The sequence below is a fragment of the Gymnogyps californianus genome, chromosome 2 (genome assembly GCF_018139145.2).
Source record: "Gymnogyps californianus isolate 813 chromosome 2, ASM1813914v2, whole genome shotgun sequence".
NCBI classification, from domain to species: Eukaryota; Metazoa; Chordata; class Aves; order Accipitriformes; family Cathartidae; genus Gymnogyps; species Gymnogyps californianus.
The window spans coordinates 75792475-75817181 of record NC_059472.1 but is presented as its reverse complement, the minus strand read 5'-3'; the positions used below and the strand labels follow the sequence as shown (position 1 = coordinate 75817181).

Below are 24707 nucleotides of genomic sequence, written 5' to 3'. Positions count from 1 at the left end.
CAGTAATCTGCTGAAAGCTAATCTTCAGTATCACAAGTAAGCCATTGTGTGCAAAAAAAAAAAAAAAAAAAAGACCACTGTCTCTACTCCTGTTGCATATACAATAACTATTCTACAGTACCCCATTTTGGACCAAGAAAGAAAAGCGGAAAGTTTTTTACAGTCAATGTAATGGGATTATGCATCATGGGGTACATCCATTTCATGTTGCTGAGAATACGAAATTAACAAATTAAAAAAAGACTCTTTAAGCATATTTGACTTCCTGACTGTTTATTAGTATTTTTGTGGAAAGTGCTCACTGACAGAACAATGCTTAATATTGCATCAGTCGTACTTATTCTACAGTTAGATCCAGATCCTGAAGCAGTGGTTGTTCGTTTTTCCTCACATCAGCTTACTCACCTCTGGTTTAATTCTTGACTAGATATCCTGAACTCATTTTCTGTTCTGTTCTAGATAGTGGGACATCCTGGCAGCACCAGTGGTTGAACTGAAGTCAATTAGCATCATAATTCATGATTTCTCATGATCTCTCCATCTGATGCCAACTACTATCACAGAAAACTAACAGAATACTCAAGTTTGAACATGAGCTTCAAAGGAGAGGAAAAAAACATGCACATTAATACTTTCTGCACTTAGGGATACCCTAAAACAAACTGCTCTTTCCCACTCTACTATTAGATCTTGCACGTAACAAAGCTTTAAAAATTGTACTAGCAGAGGAGCTGAAAGACTTAATCAAAGGAAAGAGATCTGACATCTGTCCAAGATTAGAAATAATGTTCTCACCAGCTACAGCAGCGGTGCAGATCCGTTTCTGATACATTCAAATGCAAAATGAATTTAGTCTGAGTCAGAGCCACAGCTTGAAAACAGAACCCTGTTGGCATGTTGCAGTATTAGTTCAAAAAGGCAGCAATTGTTTTTTAATAGTAACAGCCAGACTTCTTTTAGCTATTGGACTGCAAGTTCACCAAGAAAGCACATAGCAGGTGAAGAACATGCAAGTCCCCAAGAACAACATATGCTAAAACAAGGATTCCCAGATCACAATGAGGTAATGGATGAGGTAGTACTGAGAGCCAAAAAGGAATCCCACTAAAGTATGTTTTTAATATATTTTGTATCATTATAATTTCTTCTAGAAAAGCCACTGATATTCTGCTATAGACAGAGCAACCTTAGTTCTATTAGTCTGATTTAATTCCTGGAAGTGAGCTCCACATTCCCTCCCATTACCAGTCTGGTCTTAGACTAAATACAGAACACTACCACTTCAGAAATGCTCCCGAAGTTTGTGTCTCTATATAAAGTTTACAGTCTCCAGCTATCATAATCTCCAAGATAATCTGTACTTCTTCTGTATTTCATGACGAAAATTTGGCATTAAGAAAGGATAGACAAGTCAGTATCATATATTACTAAACAGCTGTCACACAACACAAAACACGGGTATTTTTTTTTTCAAACTGAAAAAAACCGTGCCTAAAAAAGTTAATGAAACAGTATTTGTTTATGTTGTCTCATAAGAAGATTCAACATCAAAAAATAAAATCCCTAACTTTTCATAGCAGTGTCACCAAAAGACACTGGACAAAAATTATCCCCTCTGTTTCATGGTAGCGGATGGTCTCCTGTGCTAAATATTCATGTGCTTTCACCTCTGGTCAAATCAAGACTGGCAAATGACACCTTCTGTAAAGTCTCTGCTTTCAACTACCCTTTCCAGTCAAACTGAAATCCCACGTACTTTGAGGATCTAAGATGTACAAAGCACATGAGTTACTATTATAAGCAGCAGCCTACTTTTGAACACCTGCCTTTGTGCCCTCACCACTGTATTTCAGCACAAACCTACAAGTTAGCATCTGTACCTACCTGCCTGCTAGGGGAACTTGTATAAAAAGTGGTATGAATCTGAAAATCACAACTGAAGAAGTAGAAGGACAGATTTCCTTCTTGTTATCTCGGGCATATCGCTGTACGTGTTTCTTCAAATATAAAATCCAGACAGTTATGCCACCTTTCTTTTCTAAAATGGCCCATATGAGGTCATATATTTATGCCACTTTCTCTATAATGTTATTTTTATTTTCAGGTAGATACAGTATACCATGTGATCTACCTGGGGAGAGTTTTGCCTGAAATCACTCCCAACAGCAGCTTAATTTGAACTGCTGAAGTATCACGCCTCCTTCATTCATCCTCCCAGGGCAATAAAAGAGAAACCATTTCCGCAGCGGGACTGGAGCCCCGCTTTGTTTTTCTTGATCTTGGATTTATATTCATAGCTGATCATCAATGAGTCTTTGGTAGCGAAATCACAACAGCTCCTCTGTCTGCAGTCAGCAAGGATATGAAAGGGAAATGACCCCCCCCAGAAAAAAGAAAGAAAAAAAAGAAAAAAGGAATCCTCTCCCAGAGCCAAACCTCAGTTTACACAGCATGAAGCAATCTCTCCACAAGCTGGCTTCTCTTCTGGGAAGGTTTCATGGGATCGCAGTGCCACAGAAATGCACAGGATCTGCCTTGTTTATGCCATGTTGCTTTCGAAGCCTGCTCACACCCTCCCCTCTGAAGTGGGTTTATACATGGCAACACCTGTGTTATCTTAGAAACCCTTTGGCCAAGAATAATCCTTCACACAGGGGCAGACTCTTTTTACACCTGCCTGCTGAGCACAGAGGGGCACGTAACCCGGCCAAGTGGTTTGGAGTCAGCATCAACGGGCCTTCCTATAAAGCAATGGAGTCAAAGCAGTAACTTGGCAGGGTGTGACGTGCCAGAAACTCAGCTCAGCAAAAAGGTGGAGTGGAGGCTTGAGAGGTAGGTGTAGCCGGCAGGAGAAACACGATGGACGAGGCAGACTTGAAAGGGTATGAAATGTGTTCGGGGCAGCAGGGGAGGAGGAGAAATGCTACATCATACTGGATCTGTGTTAAAACATGCAGTGAAACAGGTACGCCACTGAAACGCCTTTAAGGAGGGAACATCTGCAGAGGCTCCCATACCAATCGGAGGCTTACAACACCTTTTAATAAGCATTTCTTAATACCCTTCCTCCTCACCAAGGCCTGTCAGGCCTCCTTCCTCTTTGTCCTACGCCACAGAAACCTGAACAGAACTCAAACAACTTAGAGGTGGCATAAAACCTCCATTTTTTTACTTCAGTCTTCAACACCTCCATTCACATGAGTTAAAAAACGAGGATTTTGTCTGAATGCTTAAACTGTACTTCCCAACAACTGGATCTGTTGGAAAAATCCACTGGGACTTCTAACCAGCAAAAAACATCACCTTTGCTCATCTGTTACGGATGCCTACTGCATGGTCAGGGTCTAGGACAATACTATAATAAAAGGAATAAATAAACTAAAAGACAGGCAGTGTGAGCGACTGTTCCTCCTTTCTGATGGCAATGGCAGACTGGAGTGAATTTTGCTCGTTATTGTTGTATTTTAATTTAGCCTTGCAGTCCCCGAACTGTGTAATAAAACTGCATCATATGTGCCCCATCCACAACCGGCAAGATGCAATGCAGGCACAGGAACGGGTTCTCTGTGCAGGACCTGGCTTCACACAGTTAGGGCATCTGCTGTTGAACCTGCGTTTGCTGAATTTACCTATCCTAGGGACATGAACTGACTCAATTTCTGAGTCTAGCCCTTGTGTAGCAATTCTAATTTGCAAAGAAGTTTTACAAAAATATGTTACACTGTACGCTAAGGGAAAATATGTCCCATGGCAAACCCAACGCAAAGGGTTTGCTGAAAAAAAAAAATGATTGATATATACAATGTTTGGATGTACAAATAAAGTTTTTCAAGGGGCTGCTCTAATGTGTACCTGAGGTATTTTAGCTTCTGCAGCAGCTCAGGAACTAGAACAAGGATAAAGGAGGCATCAAACCACGCATTCGCTATGATTTCTGCATTGCTTCTCTCCCAGAAGATGCGGCACTGAAGCAGCCCCCGGGTCTTTACATAAAAATCCACAGAGACTTTACTTCAATCAGCCACTTCCAAGGAGGAGTCTGTTTTAACCACAATTTCAAAGGATATAAAATTTGACAGAATATGGATGCATACACCTGGGTAAACAGTTTAATCCCAAGTGCTGTTTAAGCTCATGCCTACGTGATCTTAAAAGGTCTGTTCTGCAGACTCTTTAACTGACCTCGCTGGCTCTTGTACACAACCCAAGCTCGGGGTTGAAGACCAAAGCCTCAGACTGAAGAGCCAGACCTTCCAGGCTAGCTCCTACAATCCCCAGAGATGTTTAATTATCATAAATTATAAACATTTTCTCTGCATTACTAGTGCTTTTTAAAATGACTATATAATTTATATTAAAATGCTGTATTAAAGGTTCACTTAAAAAACAGTGACTACTGTCTCTCAAATCACCAATTTAGACTGAAATACTCCTGATTTACACTTATATCAATTAGCAAAGAGTGAAGCTTATGGTTGGTTTCTTCCCTATACATGCAATGGACAGCACTCTGTCGCAAAATTACATGGGGGTGATCCAGAGCTTTACAGATCATTCATGATGTTGTTGTCACACATCATCCATGAAATTAGGAAGCACTAGAAAATGACGCACACTGCTACAAACAAGTGGAGGAAAATTTGACCAAATAGGTCCTGAATATCTAAGTCCTGTTTATGAAGAAAACATAACTGTTCGAGAAGTGTTAAGGTACATTGGAGATGTGCTGCCTTCAGGAAAGCAAGCAGAATCAAATGAAATTCTGTAATACAGAGAGTCTCTCATGCAGAGACCATGCAGTGCATTCTCATATTTAGACCTGACATTACATGCTGTAAATGAAAAAAAAAACCAGAAACCACCCAAAGCTTCAAAACTAACATGCCAGGTACAAGACAGCAGACACAAGTCAATGCAGCAATGAGTATTAGAATAACTACCTGATTTTACAGACAGTAATGCAAAGGCTAATTTTTGTTTTGGCTTAAAGCATGGAAGTGTATATGTAAGAACACTGCATGGAACTGTCATTTAGAAAAATACTGCAAGATGGTGTACACAGAGTGAACTGGCTAACCTGTACAACTGTACACAGAAACAGCCTGACGGCTCTCCAAGCGTGTCACCCTGAAGAATCTTCTTTGCTAGTGACAAAGGCTCACGGTAAACTGCTGTATGGGGGAGACACTAATTTCTTTTTTAAAAGTATTACATTACATTAAAAAAACCAAACCAACCAAAACAAATCCCCAACACCAAACTTGTAGCTGCTCTTGGCCTGGTAATCACAAAGAACTGCCTAACTCTCTCCCTTCTCCATCCCACCTGCTTCACAACAGACAGCGGTCTCATCCAGCACATCAGCTATGCAGCAGAACATTTTGAATCCCCATTAGAATGGGGTGTATTGTCTGGAGGATTTACATCAAGCTACTCAGTTTTTCCATTAATGCTAAATTACAGTCATGTGTAGAAAGATGGAAAAGCAATTCCTTGCCAAAAGGCAACTAAAGAATCACACTCCTTAATTTCCCTGTAAAAAAGCTACCACAGAGTAACTTTTTTTTTTGCCTCCCAAAATAAAACCACCCCCATGCATGTACTTGGAACTGAGTAACACTATATGGTCTTCACACATATGCACTATTCTACCACAGACATTAACATGTTAATTAAAACTTGATAATGTTATGTGTGCATACACATACACACACAAAAAACAAGCAATATCTCCACCTTTTTCTGACAAGTTATATGAACGCAACATTTTTCCATACTTAGGCTAATATAAATAGCCACTACACAATCCAAAACTGGTTATGCTTTTTTTTTCTTGGGCTTCTGTACTCCCACAGAAACCCACTGACTTCAACTCGTTCCCTCTCTTTCACACAGATGCTTAATTCTTCAGGGAGAAGGAGGCAAGATCTAGTCTAGTTGCCTGGTTGTTAGCAGAAAAGGATTCTCAAACGAAACCAGTTGTTTGAAAGTTTCTTCTTCATCCTCTCCAGAATAGGGAAGTCTTGAATTGGAGATCCAGCTTGTGCATCCCTCTCTGAAACAGCCGAGAGGCTTGCGTCTAGAAGGGGGCTCCTGTCAGAATCATCTTTACGACCTGTGGAGCCTTTCCTGACAACCGAAAACCTCGCTGCCAGCCCCAAAGCCTTAACTTTCGCCTGACCTTCAGTCAGCTCCTGGCACTGGAGTGGAAATACCAGAGGAGGATAACTGAACAGGATACAGCACCTTCATACGTTAACTCACTGTTGTGTGGGTGTCCAGACATGAGTTTGAAGGGGGTTCATTTGGGGGTTTTGGGGGGCTTTTTTGCGGGTTTTAGATCACAGTCACTGTCTCAGAACACCACAAACTCACTTCGTTGAGTATAGCTGGAAGGCTTTTTTCCCCCTCCACAACAAGGCTTTTTTCCCTGATTAATGAAGAAATCACAAAACCTTTTGGTGAACACTAGGGCCATGGTATGCATGTACCATTGTTCTGTCTGTCTGTATCATTTTCGTACCTGCTTATACTAGAAAACTGAATCCTTTTCACCAAATTGATAAGCTTAAAAAAACCCCAAACATGTTCTTCAATGTGGGGAAATGGTGACTTGTAGATGCACACATTTACATAACCATTGGCTTAAGGAATAAAGAAATGTATCAGTTTTCAATGTAAAGTAAAGCCAGACAGATACTCCTCATCATAGCTGAGTCCACAGTATTGCAGTGGGAAAGGTGTGCTGGTGTTGGGGGGCACGGAAGAGCAGACTTAAATATTTGGATAGATTTCAAAGCACGTATTAGCAAGAGACTTAGACAAATTAAAGTTTCGTCACCCAAATAAACAGCACTTTTCTGACAGTGCTCTTATTTTTTTTCCTGCTGATCTTTATTTATTTGGATTCTCCTGCTTGGCTACCACTTAACACACGTCACTTACTAGTCATCATTATTCAGTCACAATTTAGGGTCTCATCCAGTCACAATCTCATCTATTTCTGACTGCAGTCAATGGTCGATACCTATTTATGTAAAAGGTGGAAACAGAACATAACCCTGGGATTACTAATTATGTCCTTACAATGTTATTTGCTTTTCCACAGGTCTTTCAGTGTTTTTCACTTAACTCTGTAACTAAAAAACTGCCAGCAATCTCCTTGCACTTGCAGTCATTTTCCAATTTCATCATGCCTTAATAAAAAACGCCGCACAATAATAACAATTTATAAATGCAGCCTGTACTTTCAATGAAGACAAGTTGCCAGTCACTCCACAAATAAAAATCCTCGCGGCGCCACAACTTTCCTTTGAGTCATGAGTAAAGAGCAACTAGATGCTAGAAACTCTGAATAACCCACACACCCACGCTACATGCGTCCAAAGAAGATCATTTCCCAGCAGACATTTGTGGACTCGTTACTAACGATCCAGCTGCTAATTTAGCATCTGCTCTCGTTCTCGGGTTACCAGCAGGTCCCTCCCTACCCCACAACCCCGCTCTGAATGGGTCGTACTCACGCACGGCTTTGCTGCTTTAAAATACACGGGTATATTTAGCAACAGTAAGCGACTTTACACGATAAGGAGGAGGCATGGTTCAGATTAAGTAGGTAAATAAAACTCAGTCAAATTAATCAAAAGCAGGCTTCACAAAACAAGTGTCTTTTTGATTTGGTCATTTCAGGAAAGATTTGAAAGAGGAAAAAAAGCTTTGTATATTAAAACTTAATCTAGAAAGAAAAAAAAAATTCCCCTCCCCTTTCTCTAAAAGGTAACTTGCTGCAGTTTACTTAAACTAGAATTTCTTCACTACAGAACCAAAACATGCAAGATATGTCAGGTATTTTTGCTGTATAAAGTGAAAAATCTCACGTTTTCACAAGTGTATTTTTTTAAAAACTGGATTCAGACATTAAAACATTACTTTCAGCTTTGCTGCAAAATGAAACTGCCACCAGTAAAGAAAAGTTCTGAACTTTCACTCAAGACTAAGTCAGTTTTGTAGATGAAAAGGTCCCTGTTCTTTGTATATTACATTTAATTTCATTACTAAAACTGAACTTCATGACTTATATAACGGTATCATGAAGTTACACAACATTCACTTGTTTTGATTATTAAGAAGTTTTGAGACAAGGTGAAAAAAGTAATGTACTGACGTACTAAACCAATATAACTCCATCTACTTGAATACGTACATACAAATTGATCCACTTTGTGACAAAAATAATTTAATGCAATGAAGTATTAAATGCTATTTAAAAAGAAAAACATTTTTCACTGTAAAAAAATAAGCACATTATCATCTACTCAGTTCTCTCATTTAAGTGTTCATTGAAATACTCTTCTATTAGAATACATTTCTTTACACAAACTGTAATAAAGACGGCGCATTATGAATTACAGACTGATTTAAGCATAGAGACATACTCAGACATAATAAATGAATTGATGCCAATATTTAGATCTGTAACCAGAGGTTATATGGCTTGTTATCAATTTTATGTAATTACAAAGGTGTGTATCAGAATACACTCACATTGTCTAAGCTTGAAAAGAGCTGGAATCAGACTAAGTGAGAAAAAAAAGTAATTCTATTCTTACCTAAATCCTACCTATAAGCCTAAATACAAGGTTTTTAAGTGTTTCTTCTAACACGCTGGTTGTAAAATTAACATCTAATAATGTAAAACCTTATGATTATTACTGTACCTACACAAGTTAACTTGTTATTTCGTGAACACATTTTTCCCCTCTTTTTTCTGCAGCACAGGAACTCTCAGTGAGAGAAGACAGCAGAGACAACTGAAAGGTGTCAGGGGGGAAAAAAAAAAAGACAAGCAGCTTGAGGAAAGCGATTTACATAGCTGTGTGCTTCTAAACCCTTCCTTTATCATATGCCCAGCTGTGTCTTTACACACACTCCCTGGGTCTGCTGGGTTTGGGACTTTCTGGGCCAATGTCAGCAGTAAGGACGCCATTAGAGGCATCAAAGCGCTGCTGAAGCCCACCTGGGGAGTCACAGCTCTGCCAAGAGCTACAGGCTTGTGGACGAGACCTGGAAGGTCCAAAAAGCACGAGACCGAGGACAGCATGGCCGTCAGATCGCAAGCCACGGCAGAGGCAGCTCCTTCCAACGCTTTCATAATGCAGCCCCCGAGCAGCGATAACTTTACTCCAGACACAAATTCAAGTACGCGATTCTCCTCTTCTGTCATGCCACAAAATTAGAAACTTGCAAGAGAGAATTAAAAAAAAAGGCCAGATGGAATAAACTTCACTATCAAGGGACAGTTTAATTTTTTCCAAGTGTTTCCTCCAAGTGAGCTCTATTTACTCTGAGCTCCCAGGGATGCACACGTACTTTCAGACAATTTTAATAAAACCATGAAGACCCGAACTCCATGACTTGTGAAATCTGAAGGCACCATTGCCAAACCACAGAAACACACTGACCGTGTCTTCTAAGCACCAAGCTATACAAGCCAATAAAGAATTTCAGGCAATTTTGAGTCTGCATCAGATGTCAACACGGCCGCACCCTACTGTGCAGTAATAAAAACGGATATCCCTCGGTCCTCATCTTCCACATGCATTTTGAGGAACACAAGCCACCTCCCAAATTTTGCTTCAACTCACAGTACCACCCCCCTAAATAAGGAGAGTTTCATCGGGGAACACTTAGTTTCCCCATGTACAGCAAATTTTATAATCTATAAGCTTGCATGGTCTGTCAGATCATTATCCTCATAAATCTATCCATGACTGCAACATTTGCTCGATGTAAATAGGTTGCAGAACAATTCTGGAAGGAACGGCACAGCTGTACGACACAGTGGACATGCTGGCTCCAGAAGTAACATCCCATACGGTAGCATTTATTTCCAATATTACTCAACACACATTGCCCAAAGCACAGCTTTTAATCTTCCATCTGCAACTCCGTGTGAAAAACGAACACATTAATTCAGAGATAGGCTGCAATTTTCAAAGAATCCTAAAATAGTCACACATTTGCTTTTAAATGCCGAGAGAGCCTATCAAACCAGTAGGATGAAAGAAGAATCTATTTCTTTCTACGAGCAGTAAAACAGATCAGTGCCACGTGCTCATTCTCCCTTGTGCTACCCATTGGTACAAAGGCTTGCTACTGAGACCAGCTGAATGCAAGGACTAGAGCTGTGCATGAAGCGTCTATACCCTAATCCTTCCTCACACTGCTCCCAAGCAGTTGCACATGTACTACTCACCAAACATCACGCAAAGCAGCCTCCAAAACAGCTCCTGTGTGGACCTCGCTACGCCTATATAATTTAATTCTGAAGAACTGAGGTCTTTTTTGTGATAAGCACTATGGAACAAATCGCAGGCACCTCAGAAGGCAAAAAAGGAACATGAAGTCTCCAATTCACTTAGTTCCCCAAATTTCGTAAGAAGATTTATCTGGTTGCTGGAAGATAAGACAATACTATTTTTAGTCTCTTAACTGAATCACTATAGTGCAATTGAATGCCACTGAACTTACCGTTTTTCTTTCTATACACGGTGACGGTATCCTCGGTAAAAGGAAAAAGCAGCACAGAAAATTGAGAAAAGTCTCTCTACGGACTTTTAAGGTTTTAACCTTAAATGATGCTTGGTGAAAGCAATTTAATGCAGGAAAACCCCTGTTGCTGATTTGGGGTTTTGTCTTCAAATAAACAATGCTTATGAAAGATTTATAAACATTTGAATACTGTTGCACAGGTACAGCCAGGTGTTAAACGGGGCATGAGGGGTTTCTTTGCGATCTGAGCTTCCATATTACGTTTTCCCAAGTAACTCTGCCTACCCCCTTCCTGGCCAAGCTGGGAAGGAAAATTCAGTCTCCATGCTAGTGACATGTTCGTTACTATCTGCTCGGGAAAAAAAGAAACAGCACAGGCTAGATTACTTCTCCGAGACTAATCAAAAGGCTGAAGTACAAAAGATAACCTATAAAAGAGAAGCAAGAGAATACATTTCCCCTTTTCAACTATTTGGATCATTCACTTCAAGGGTTGATCTCTACCACAGGCTGATGTGCACGTCCTCTCAAACGATGGCAGAACAGAGCTCCGCTCCCAGTCATTGTATGTGCCTCCTATTCAAATTTCACACCTAAGTTTTGCACACAGAGACTACTACTTACATGAAGACAGCTTAATATTTTACACACAGCACAGAGTTGTTTGTCCTGTAACAATACAGGTAAGTGCGAATTTACATTAAAAAATAATGACTGAAAACTGTTCATATATACACCACTTGTAAAAAAAGGTTAATTCCCCCCTCCCCCAAAAAATTCAGCGTTGCCAGTTTCTTTCCAGATAAATTTAAGCTAAACTGTAAAATATGAAGTAATTTAAGACCTTTTTTCCCCCCTATCACTTCAATACTAAACTGAATTTAAAAATTTGAAATTATTCTCAGGCAGCAAATTAGTATATAAATAATTGGCAATGCACCGCAAGCAATATTTCTTTCCAAGTAACTCCTTATGAAAATGAAGCAGCATGGGGAATTTACGGTGCTTTTCATGGCAAGAAACCCACAGTATCTGTATAAACAGGTTTTATACTTCAGGCAGTTCTATATTTGTAAAATATTTTCCAGCAGACCTGGATCTCATTTTTGATAGGGGAAAGTATGGTATTTAACCACTTGAATGCAAAGAGATTTCATTCCAAAATAACTATGGCTAATTTGAGAATACACAATAATAAACAATAAACAATTATATAGATGAGCAGTATTCTTAAATAAGGCTGGCGTAATGGCATGACAAGTTGTGGGCTTTTCAAAAAAATATTAGCACTATCTGGTCTTGCAAAAAGGACAAGTGAGAACAGAAACAAGTGACCTCCTTATCCTTAACCAGTACGAACAATACATTGTTAGCGTCCAAGAGGTCTTTAGCTGTAAAATACTAGTGGAAAGATGGCACTTTGAAGTTTATCATCATGTAAATAAAGAAGAGCAACCACAGGTGGAGAATATAGGGGAACACAGGCACTGAACTCACCTATCTTTACCTAAACACACCCCCCCCACCCCCCCCCTTATAATGAGATACCCGATTTTTGTTACTTCAACATAAAATATAAACCAGAACCCAAGTAAAGAGACAAGAGCAGTGTGCACCCACAACTATTTCACCGATCTGCCCAAGTGAAGCCCATGCCGGTCCCTCTCCCACCTGTTTGATGCAGGAGCAGACCCAGAGATTTCAGCCAAGCTGCTTGGGATTTGCGCACCTCAGCCCGGCAAGTGAAGCAGAGCAAAACCAAACTCCACCGGCCCTTTGGCTCGAAAGCTGAATATTAAGGCAATGGAAGCGTAGCCATGCCTGCTCTCCTCCATGCTAAATGGGTCATATAAATTCAAGCTGCTTCAGAGCAGCTGACCAAAGCCCCGTTGCCAATATTGCATTAAACAATTAACCAGTGCCTTTGCTGCTCTTCATTCTCTGGCAAGTGCAAGCAGACTCTCCATCTCTGTCCTGACAGAGTCCAATAAACCATGGGAACAGACAGACTCTGAGTCTGCCCAGCCCCTACTAGTCATTTTGGACAATACTACACTAACAGCCGTAAAAAAATAAATAAAAAAAGAAAAGAAAGAAAAAGGAAAAAAAAAAAAAAGAAAGAAAGAAAAAATAAAAGCATGCTTCTAAGAAAAAACGAAATCCCTGGTTTGCCTTATATGAGGCTGGAGGAAAATAAACCTTAAAAAAAAAATGGAAAGAAACAACACAGCTGAGCCAGGAGAGGGAAGGCCTTGTATTTTGATCCTGGCATCAAGTGCTAAAACTCACTGAGACACTGTTTATTAATTGCAAAATAGAACTACTAAAAACAAAGAAATAACAGCTTGCATCCACTGATATTCAATTATTTCAAAAATTCTCAATTTGTGTTCTTCAGAAAGAATTCTTCACCAAAAGTATAATCAATGTTCTTTAGAAGAGTAACATTTCCTGATACCTGTGAGGTTGAAAATTGGGTAAATACTAGTTGCAGAATAACTAACTGCTCTTTCAGGAAGGTATTCTCTTGTTTCTTACAAATCCATGAAAGAGTTGGAAGGGGAATTTAATTAGCTGTATTTGCCTAGCAGTTAGGAAGAAAAGCAACTCTATTTTCATCATGAAATGGTTTAATCATCAACATACAGTTCTAGGACTATGCTTAGGTAGTCTCGTTCTAGATAGTTTTATGAAGTTGGTACAATCTACAAGACTTGAAATGAAGGGACAAAATAAGCCAAATAAATTTATTACTTAAAACGGCAGTAGAACTTTTTATCCTCCTCCTAAATACACAGTAATTCGGAAAATCCATAAATCTCTGAATTTCAGATAAAATACTGTTCTGTAATTACCCACATAAAAGGTGAGGCATAGCTGCTGTCTTTTTTTTTCTTTCTTTTTTATTTTTAAGTTTGATCCTGGACCCTCTATCCATCACACACGGATACATCTGTGTTTGTCTCACAACGGAAAAGCTAGATTTGATAAGAGAAAGTAGTTCTGCATTAACACACTACATTCAGGAATGACAGACTTGATCTGAAGATAGCAATCCTCGACTTACTAATCTAAGCGCAGGAGTAAAATTATCTTCTGGTTTGTAAAAGCCCTGATGGAGTTCGAGGATGATGTCCTGGCATGCTCTGGTTTCTCCCCAGCATCCCCGTGCCAGGCTGATCTCAGGCAAGTCCGCTCCGACACACAGCCCAGTGCTGGCGGATCCGCAGCTTCCCTGGGTACAGAAAGGGTTCGGGACTCACTGAGGACAGAAACTGGTCTCAGTTTGTCCCGCTCTGGACAAGGCACTACCCAGGGAATGAAGCTGCACAACAGACCTTAAGGAGCCATAAAACAAGACAGTAAAAAGACTGCGTGTCTCAAAAAGCCCAAGGTCATGCACATCTGACATCGTAACATTATTTTAGCAGGCAATGCCGCTCTGTGTTGCTATGAGATGACCAAGTGACTCTCCAGTTCAGCACAGGCAAAGAAACAGAGGTAATTAAAAGCAACCAAAATAATTAATTGCGTTAATTACAACACTGGCAGTTCAGCAACACGATCTGACCTATTTGTAGCTGTATTTAATGAATTCGTAGAGTCAGTCTTAGGAGCACCTGAAGGTGTCACAGTACCAAGATTTTAATCATGGCAGAAGCCAAAGGCTGGTCTCCTTCCCAAGGAGAAAGCCCTGTCCTAGCAGGGACTGACCAGAGCATTCGTCAGAGCGACTGTGAGCAACACCACCAGCCCCGTTAGAGCAGAGAAAGCTGTGCTGACACTGAAACATGAGCTGTACCCCCAGGGAACCCAGGAGTCATTTATTTGGTATCCATGAAAGTGTAGGCTTGGTACCAAGTACCATGAGAAGTTACAAAAAAAAAAAAAAAAAAAAAAAAAAAAAAAAAGGGAAGGAATCTGGATTCGCACCAAGATATTCCCTCATCAACACCCAGAACCATTGCTGTGCCGTTCAGAAATAAAGCACTGCCACAGGAGGAGAGATCGAAGAAAAGCACAGAAAAGTTTTTTCTTCCAATTTGGCTGAAGCTATTTATTGATTTTGGAGACTCCCCTCATGGCACATTCAGACAAAAACAGAAGGGAAAATACATGTACTGTGCACAGTAAGATCAGACATGCCATGCTTGATATATTTACCTAGGTGGTATTTTTGCTGCGTATGCAAGATACTGACCTCAAACAAAAAAAAAAATGCAGAAAGAAAAGCCATCTAAGCACAGAAGTAAGAACAAAAATGAAATAATATGTTTTATTACAAAATAACTTGGAATTTTTATTTATCTTTTAGGAACCTGCTAAAGCAGGAAAAAAAATAATGTTTATTATACCTCAGAATAACTCTACACAACAGAAATAAAAGAAAGATTAGTATTTTAAAGAGTCTTGAACAGAATTCACTACTTTATTTTCTCTTGCATTAGAAAGCTGCTGCCATAGCTCACAACAGACCTCCAGGGTGAGCACAGGAGAATGCCCACTGCGGGATGTGTGGGGCAGGAAGGAAGAGACGAGCTTTTAAAACAAAAGTCATCTAGATAATCTAAAATAGAGCTCTTTGCAGCTTCCTCTTGTGTCCCTGAAGAAGTCGGCTTTGACCAAGCTGATTCTGCATCTGGTGGATCTTATGTACGCCGCAGCACGAGGACCTTCCACGCAGCCTCAGAGTACAAACTCCGGCTTACATCACCATCGCACCATCTCCTGACACCACGTAACACAAGTACCAAGGAGAAATCCAGCAGTCTCACCCCCCCAAAAAAACGCTGCCTTTTCAGAGGAAAGGGGACCAGCAGACTAACAGGAACGACCGTCAGACCTGGGAGACGGCGACAACCGATCATCAATGGTGCATTCATACTCAGGCCCTTGAATTTTGTTGTTCTCTAGCCTTAACTGAATCATCGAAAAATTATTAACAAAAAGCAGTAATATAAAGAGGTTTTATATCATCTTACTATGAATGGTAGCACATATGTTTATTAAAACAATGTTTGAAAATTCAGAAAGCATCTCATCAACCATCAATGTTACCTGTTTTAATCGCTATGTATTTGTGTGGTCTTCAAAAAAAAGAAAAAAGTCATTAACCCTTGATTACTGAAAACAACAGAGTTCTACCCTTTTGGCTCAACTTCACAATAAAACGCCAGTAACAGTCGATCAGATCAGCATGCATTTATATAAATAAAACCTGACAAAGGAAAACAGGTATGGCAAACAGAATCGTACTGCTTGTTAGTCACCCTTGGTGAAAACATAAAGTAACACTTATCTGAATAAGCACTTCTGGATTGGTACTTGCTGTTGAACCTTATGACTTGCTGTTGAACCTTACGGTACAGCTATATTTAGAACACTGATAATATAAAATGTAATTTTCTTGCTCAAGCTCCATAGCAGTGGTATGACTTTGCATCTTATCTGTTTATTTTGAGTAAAGGAAGTTTTCACTGTCAGCACCACAAAACCAGCATGGCTCAGAAAGACCGTATTTTCTTCTAGCCTTTGGGTCACTGCTAGAGCTTGCTAAGGAAACATCGATTGCAACACAACAGCTTCAAGAACACTGAGGCTTACGTCTATCTCGCTTCTTGCTCGAAGAAAAAAGGAGGACTCCAGGCTGCTGGGTGGTCCTGGCAATGTGGTGTAGTAAAAGCTACTACAGGTTTAATCCTCAGCTTTTTCTTTGCCAAGCAGGTCCTTGAATGTGGGTTTTCTGTAAGCGAGCTCCCTGATTACCTGGCTGCTGATTACTTAGGTGAGGGACTCTCCATCGCACCTTACTGAGCCGTTCCACTTTGCATACGCCAGAGTAACACAGTGAGAGAGAGGCAGAGCAACTCACAGACCAACCTTAAAACTTATGCACAGGTCAATCACTTTTAATAAAAATAAGACACTGGAGAACGCAGAATCGAACCTGAAAATGCAGTCTGTCTACTGCACCTCTGCGAGTACCTCGGGCCCAGCCTACACCAAGTTCTCACTTCATTTGCACCTTTTCCACCTGCTTTAATGATGCTCACTGCCTTTACCAAAAAAAAAAGTGTATACCAGGGTTGTATCATTTTTTGATTACCAGACAAAGCTTTTTAACTCACATTTCATCACTGAAACTGTCAGAGGAGACTGCCAACTCCTTCCATACAACACATCCCAAGGAACACACAAAACACAGCTTAACATGCAAATATCAGGTTGAATTTACAGGGCCAGCGGTAAGAAATCAAATTTTTTGTCCCATAGACACTCTCAATCTGGAAGCTATAGTAAGAACAAAGGAACATAAACAGAAAAACCATTCTCAATCCATTTTCTTTCCCGTTTCTCTGATTATGACGACTACTCTGCACAAATGCACAGCATCTTAGGCAGCTCGTTAGCTGGGGGATTAACGAAACCCAAAAGACAATGTTTCTGGTGCGAGGGGACTACAGCGGGTACGAGATGCTGTGTGTCAGCACTACGGCAGCGCGGCCCTGCCACGCAATCTTTGTGACTCACTCCTTGGCATGGGTTAAGTCCCTGGCTCATCGCTGACACTCTCATGCTGAAACTGTGACAACAATACACTATTCCCAGCATTGCTTATTTAATGATAAGCAGCCTGGCTCACCGGGCAACTAGCAGCTCTGGAAACACTCTATACATTAAGAGGATTAATATGTTAATAAGGATTGTGATTTCCATTAGCTGGAAATGCAGCTACTTTTAAAAGATTCTTAAATCACAATTTTAGCTGGAAACACAGATTTTAAGTCTTTTCCCATTCCCAGCTTCTAACGCAGGAGCTGGCTTAACCCGCTACAGAAAAATAAATTTCTAAAGACCCCTCAATCTCTTAGAAGCAGCTGTAAAGTGTGAAAGCTGTCAATTTTCATGGAAATCACAATGCCAGAGTAACACAAAAAGCTGCAGTATACAGAATGCAGTCGTTGCCAGAAAATCAAGTGTTTGCTGATGCTAACAGAGTAGCTAAAGGCCCGACACAGGGGAATACTTGTTAAGGCACTGAATTGCGATTCAGGAGAAGTGAGGTACTTCCCTAACTCTGCCGCAGGCCTCCTGGCTGCTTTCGGAGCTGGTCATGTAAATGTGTTCACATTTTTGCCTATATAAATAAAATGGAGTCTCCTACATGCATTTCTTTAACCCCAAAAAATATTGTTAGGAAGCCTTCATAAATGCTTGTAAGATAATTCAAGTCTGTGACAACAGGAGTCTTAAATATTTACAACACCATAGATGTTTAAGAATAAATACACGTATTCAAGAAGACTCTCATTCCTTTGAAGGCAAAAAAAAAATCCCTTCATTCTGGCCATAATCATGCACTGTGATCTGAATTACTCAGCATAAAGCAATATACCACTTCTGTAGCAAGATTAACTACACACAAAGCAGCCGTGTATTGACTGAACTGACTTCAAAATAAATATTTAAGAAGTTGTTTTTCCTTAATGGTCAGCATCATCTAAAAGTGCACCCATGAGAGTGCTCTAAATTGTAATTAACCCCACCTTTCCCCACCTTTATCTAGTGCAGCATCCTGAAATTCACTATAATTGGTGCAGCTTGCCCAGATGGGGTGGTAAGTAAAATCTGTCCCATCAAAACGTAGTGCTACCTCCTGTGGAGCAGTAAAGTGCTTTCACAAAGACAAGCGATTTGACTAAAATGTAAACTTAGAGGAGCAAAACCTGCAGAAAAATTAATCTGGAATTACAAGGGAAAGACATAAAGAATAAATGAGACAGGCGACAGTAGGAAAGAGAAGGTTCAACTGCATCTAATAGCGGCAGGAGTGACATAAAAGAGCAAGATGAAAAAATACAAAAGATATCCATGGGAAAGAAAATAATGAGAGACGATGGGGAGACTAAGAGAGTGAAAACAAATCCTGAATATTCTAGACAGCCCAGAAATGGAAGAGACTTTAGGAAGCCATCTATTTCATGCTCTACTCTGGTACAAGACTAACAGATTTCTGAAAGAAAGGAAAAAGAAAAAAAAAAAAAGGAAAAGTAAGATAGGAGAAACGGGAAACTGGAATTCAGAAAGAACAGCTGTCAGGACTGGATTGCACTGCGTTTATCTCACCATTTACCTTATTCTTACAATTAGCTTGCTTATCTTCAGCAATCCTGCGATATAAGTCATGACTGAAAATACAAACGCCTTCCAGTATATTAGCTCAACAGTTGTATTCATATAGAGGTGCAAAACACAGTAAAAATTGCCTTGTTTCATTTTACACAATAGCAAGCACAATTCTTCTGTCACCATTACCAGAGTTTTATTTAATGTGATGCATCTCCACTGACCCACAAAGAACTACTTTGGACCCAAACTACTTGTGAGAGGAAGACAGGGCTAATGTTGCCTGCGGTGCCAGAAAAATACATTACAGAGAAGCTCCTTGTCTCAGGTGTACATGTAAGAAGCGCCATCTGAATTCTGTGGGAGCAATGCACGTACAAATGGGGACACAACACGAAGGATAACGCCAAAAGCACAAGTGTCAGCCTTGCAACCGGCCAAGGCAGCAATCTTCAGAGCCGGTACCACACTGCTACTCTACATTTCTAATTGCAGTCATCACCCTTTGCCATCCAGCACTCTGCACATTACACGGAAATCTCATATAAACACAAAACAGAAGAAACATATGCAAATGCTCAGTTTTCTAGTTCTGATTTAAAAATTAATTACATTGTTGTTTCTTTGTACTCTAAATCTTGTAACATCTGAAGACGAGATAGAGTACGGTGTAACCAGCGTTACACAGATGTTCACATAGGTGTTCTGTGGACAACAGTGCCCTCCAGGCTTTTCCAAACAAGGTTTACAAATAGTACCCTAAACGCAAGCATAATAAAAAATTTTCTTTTCCTTTTTTTTGAAGCTGGATGTGCAGTTGCACAAAGTAACCCACTTAACTATGTGGAGTAGGCATAAAATAACAGGAAAAGGTTTCAACAAGTTGAGATGTGCGACTTGCTCTGTACCTGGGGGTTTGCTTTCCCAGGTTCTGCATGTAAACATTACTGACGTTTCACAGTCTTTATCTGACTTCCAGGGTCACTTCAATCCAGCAGATAAGTCCCTCCAAAGTAGGTGTGCTAATGTGTGCCTGTATTTGTTAGTACTATAAGGCCCTGTGAGATAGGGAAGGAAGTTGAAGCACAGAAAGTAAAGGTCCTACCTAAAGAAAGTGCTCATACATCTTGTTTAACATAGAGGCTTTCCCCACATTTGCCAGACTCCAGAGGAAGCTTTTCTGTGCTCAGACATAAAGGCATGGGGAAGGACCCACGAAGTGCTGGTTTCCATGGGAGATGGAGATGCTTTCAGTGAGAGGGAAGATGCTCTGCGCTTTGCGAGGCTCCTAATGGAGCAGAACAGAACTGATCCTGTAAGTCCTCATTTTAGGCTTGAGCCTGCTATGCCACTTATGACCAATGTATGTCTCATGCCATATTATGGTCAAAAAGTCACCCATCAAGACACGCAGAGAAGCCTATCTCTGTTCCCCTAATGAAATAAGGGCAGATGCAGACACCAAGGTAGCAGATTTTAAACAAGTGTGTTTCTCTCTTCTAGCACTCATTGCATGATCACAGAATAAATCCCGATTTCTGCTGCTGCTACTGATTGTCCTAAATTCACCTTCATAAGCTAAAATAAATGTTAATTAAATAAAGCATTATGGACTTGGTAAAGCTTTACAAAATTTGTGCCTAGCAATTAGTAATAATAAAATTCTTGGTGCTGAAGTCTACAATTATTTTTGAAACTGAGAAATGGGAAAAACCCTGCAGCACAAACGGCAGCTTTCCTTTGCCATTTAAAACAAAAAAACTCACAACAGTATCCTACTTTTAAATGTGCAATTCTCAAGCAGGCGTGCCATGAAACACACATAGTCAATTTATCTGTGTAAAGTGCATAGCAGAGCTGCTCTACCCTGTACCAAATGATACATTAAATCTGTTCACTGTTTAACAGGGGAAACTCGTAATGTCGCTGTTAATGATTTACACAGAGACAAAACAGCTCTACCTAAATTTTGTTAAAAATTGTGAAGTTGCGGTCATTTTAACCTCCCTTTCATAACTGCAAGCTAACCCAATCAATAAGCTGGAAACGTATATAGCATTTCTTCTGCTATGAAAGGAAGGTATTTCTGCCACAGTGGCCTTAAAAGCCAGCATTGCCCGGGCACGCTCCATAGATGCAGCTCACGTCTGGATTCATACAGGAACCAGCAAGGGCAGACAAAGCTGTCCTCTTGCTGCACTTTCCTGGCCCTAGTGGATTTCCTCATTGAGCGAGTAAACCTCGTTAGGGATCAAATATCCACTGGTTTCCAGTACGGATGTTAGCAACTCAGGGAATTATGAACCGTTCAGTGAAGCACACTGCTAACAGCACGGACACATCCAGGCTGGGAACCTCTGACTTGCAAGAAAAGGCAACAAGCAGTATTTCAAGGCTGAAATCAGCCCAGATAAAACAGACAGGTAGTCCCCGCCAGTGCACACAACAGCATTGCCATCAGCTTCCGCAAGAGTGGATTAGCGCCCACATGCTTTGTTATACAATACCGCAAGCACATCTTCACCTTATGACTGGATTCACCTCCTTGAGCCATGTCAGGAGCGATCCGACTGAAGTTAATGCAGTTTCTGCGATTTCTGTTCACACACGTGATATCTGAGTCTAGCCGCGGACAGGTTTAAACAGATGAAACTGGCTACGTAGGATTCAGGTTTGTTCAGAAAAGCCCTCAGACTCCAGTGCTCATCTCCGAGATGCACTAACAACATGCTTTCTCATTGCAAATTCAAACTCTTTAATGAATCTTTGGATACTTAGCAATCGAAACAAATTGTTAATCAGCACTGCATCTCAGAAATGCTAGTTACTCTTCATAGCACATGTGTAAACTGGCATCCTAGACCTCCTCTTCATCAGGATTTTAGAAAGCAGCTATACTATTACATCAACTAAATACAGAGAGGGGAGGCACATTATATCTACTGCTTTTCATAGAAGGTTAGCTTAAAAGGTCACGGTCAAACAGGCTCATTTTTAACTGGAGTTAAGCAATTTATTTACGAAAAGAGCAGCAAGCTACGCCATGCTCTGCGAGTCAAAGAAACATTACATACATACGGTTTCATTACTACAGTACTAGCAACGGCATCTTTTCTTCACCCATCGCTCCCTGTTCTACTTTCTGAGTTAGGCACTACAAGACTCCCTATCAAACACAGAAACTAATGAAATTAAACCTAGCAAAACTACTGTAGCCCACTAGCACATACTTTAAAGCTGTTTTCTACTTAGTTGAAAAAGAATTTATGACATAAACATTAGAACTAAAAATAAAAAAGCTGCTGAAGCAATCACAGTCTTTTTCAGTCCATGCAGACAGTGTGAAGTAGAGCAGTAAATTGCAGCGAGCAGACAGCACAGCTCTTAAAACTTGCCCAGCTTCTGCTCTGACAAAAGAGATCACTTAGGACTTCATATTGCTGCTGCCCTCGTCATTTAATTAACGGACTAAAAAATTCACTGCTGCCATATTCTGTATTTGTCTCTGCTCTTGAAAAAACCCAAATCCACCTGTCGTTTACACTGGGGCTGACTACTATTTAGCATTACCACTGCGAGAGCAGTGCCTGTCACCAAAGGCAGGAGGAACTGGGAGCAGTGGCCGGCAGCCGCAGGCACCGCGGTCACCGACCAACCTCTGACAATTTTTGGCATTTTTCATTCGAGGCTGGCAGCGTTTTTCCTTCCCCTGCCGCGGCGGTGCGGTAGGGCTGCGGGACCCACGGCTGGGACGGCTGAATAAACCTTTCAAAGGCTGCTGGCAGCCGCGTATCGGCACACACGCAAACGGGCCCAGAGGGGAGAACGGACGCCCGCCGCCGCGGGCTCCCCCGAACCCGTCCGCCGGCAGGATCCGCCCCGGAGACCCCCAGCGCCCCCGGCTCCCTCCTCGCCCAGCGCCCCGGCTCCAAAACGCGGCACCCCGGGACGGGAGCTTGCAAGTGACGGCTGCTTGCCGCCCCACAGGGCCGGAGCCCGCCCGGCCAGCCCCAACAACCCTCTGCGAGAAATAAACGCCCGAACCAAACCCCGCTCTCCAGCCTCCCCGCTCTTGCAGCAGGGTCGGGGCGCCCCACCCAGAGGGCAAAGGCGAAGCAGACACCTTCTCCCCCTCCTGACCTTTCTGCACCCCAGCTCACCCTGCCGTCCCCTGCCCCCGCCGCCCTGCTCCCCGGCCGTGCCCTCTCCCCCGCCACCCCAGCGCTCCCGGGGCGGGCTGCACCCAGCACGGCGGGGCGCCGACACCTGCGCGCCGGCTCCGACCTCGGCGGCTCGCCGCCCCGAGAGAGGGAAGGAGGGAGGCAAGGCACCGAGGCCCGCCGGCCAGCGCGGCTGCTGCCGCTGCCCGGAGGCGCTCCTGCCCGCGGAGGCGAGCGGCGGCCGGTCCGTCCCGGGTCGCGCCGGGTGGCTTACCCGGTGGGAGGCTTGCTGGCTCCGGGGCGCACGAGGGTCTCCATGGCCGGGCCTCCCTCACCGCTTCTTAAGGGCCGGTCCGGTCCGGACGCGGTCCTGCAGCGGCGAAGGTCGGCGGCCGGGGGGGATCGAGAGGGAGGGAAGAGAGGAGAGGAGTGAGAGCCGGCCTGGCCCCCTCCCTCACCCCCACCTCCCCCGCCCGGCCCCGCTCCCCGCCCCGCCGCCGGGCGGCACTGCCCGGGGCGCCGACGCCCCCCGCTCGCTAGTCGCGCTGCGGGCTGCGATGCCCCGCCGAAGCGGCACACCGTGGCCCCCCGCCGCTCCCCGCCCGCCTTACCGGGCCGGCAGGGAAGCAACGCCGCGCCGCGGGCACTGACAGCTCGGCTGCGCCCGCCGAGGAAGGGGCTGCCCGGCCGGCCCCCGACCGGGAACGGCGGGGCGGAGGGCAGGCTGCGCTCCCGGCGCGGCCCCCGGAGGCGAGCGGCTCGGCTCGGCGCGGCTGGCCGCTGCCCGCTCGGCGGCCCGGGCAGCCCGGGAGGGCGGGCGGGGGCGGGGGCGCTGCCAGCCCGTTTCCATGTGACTGGCCGGGACAAATGCGAACGCGGCGGCTGTCCCCGCGGGCACTGCCGGGGCGGCCGCCCACGCTGCCCACGCCGCGGCGGGGGAGAGGAGGGGATGGGGGAACCCCGCGGGAGAGCGAAGCGACAAACCCCACCGCCGGCACCAGCTCAGAAAACCCTTCTACAATCTCTTTTGCCATAAAATTGGCAAAACCAAAGCTTGCCAGGCGGCTGTCCCCCGAGGCTGAGCCCCGCGGGGAACGAAGGCTTTTCGAGAGCCTCACGCCCTGCCCAGCCCCTAGCGTTGCCACCTACGGCTTGTTTCTCATTACCTTGATTCTTGGAGACTTTTTTTCTTTTCTTGGAGGCGGCGCGAACAACTTTTTTTAAAATTAGTAGCGGCTTTGGCCAAGAGAGGGGCTGAGGGGCCGTGATCGGGCAGGCACGGCAAGGCAAGGCAGGCTTCTCCCTGGGTGTTTCAACCCAGCGATGCGAGCCCAGCACCGGGGAAGGCAGCACGGGGCCCCTGCGCCCTCAGCCTCGCACCCTGAGCGGTGCGAAGGGCCCGCCGGCACAGCCTTCGCGGCAAAGCAGGCAGCACGTTAAAATCTCAGTGTGCTGTTTCAGAAATATTCCCCTCACGCCGTTTCCCCAGGAGAGCAACTGTTACGCTTGTGTGTGAAAGGAGAACCAAGCTGGAGGCGGGGGAGCCTGGCTTGTATTATTGCAGTGTGTGCCTGCTCTCGGGTGTGCCCGGCGTTGGGCGCCCGGGCCTTTCTCAGGCGTTTGGGGAGTTTCTCTGTTCCCCTCCAACCCTCTCCGTTTGCTTCACCTTGCTTTCCCGGCCGTGGTGGGAGGATGGCAGAGACGGCAGACGGGTCAGGCCACCAGCCAACACAGGGACCCGGAGACAGGAGCAAGCAGGCTGAGTGAAGCGACGGTGAGAAAGTCAGGCGGGGCACTGTGAGCGAAGGGGAGATGCTGCCTGACTTGCCTTTTCACCTGGCTGCCTTGGCAACAGTCCTGCAGGTTCTG

The 24707-nt window shown here is 43.3% G+C and overlaps 1 protein-coding gene across 1 annotated transcript in view; it reads right to left on the bottom strand.

Moving 5' to 3' along the window:
* Positions 1 to 23156, bottom strand: part of COBL (cordon-bleu WH2 repeat protein) — a 157193-nt gene extending 134037 nt beyond the window's left edge. Inside the window, 1 exon segment of the mRNA XM_050890877.1 lies at positions 23113 to 23156. Coding sequence (XP_050746834.1) covers positions 23113 to 23156 — 44 coding nt within the window.
* Between the last annotated feature and the right edge of the window lie 1551 nt (positions 23157 to 24707).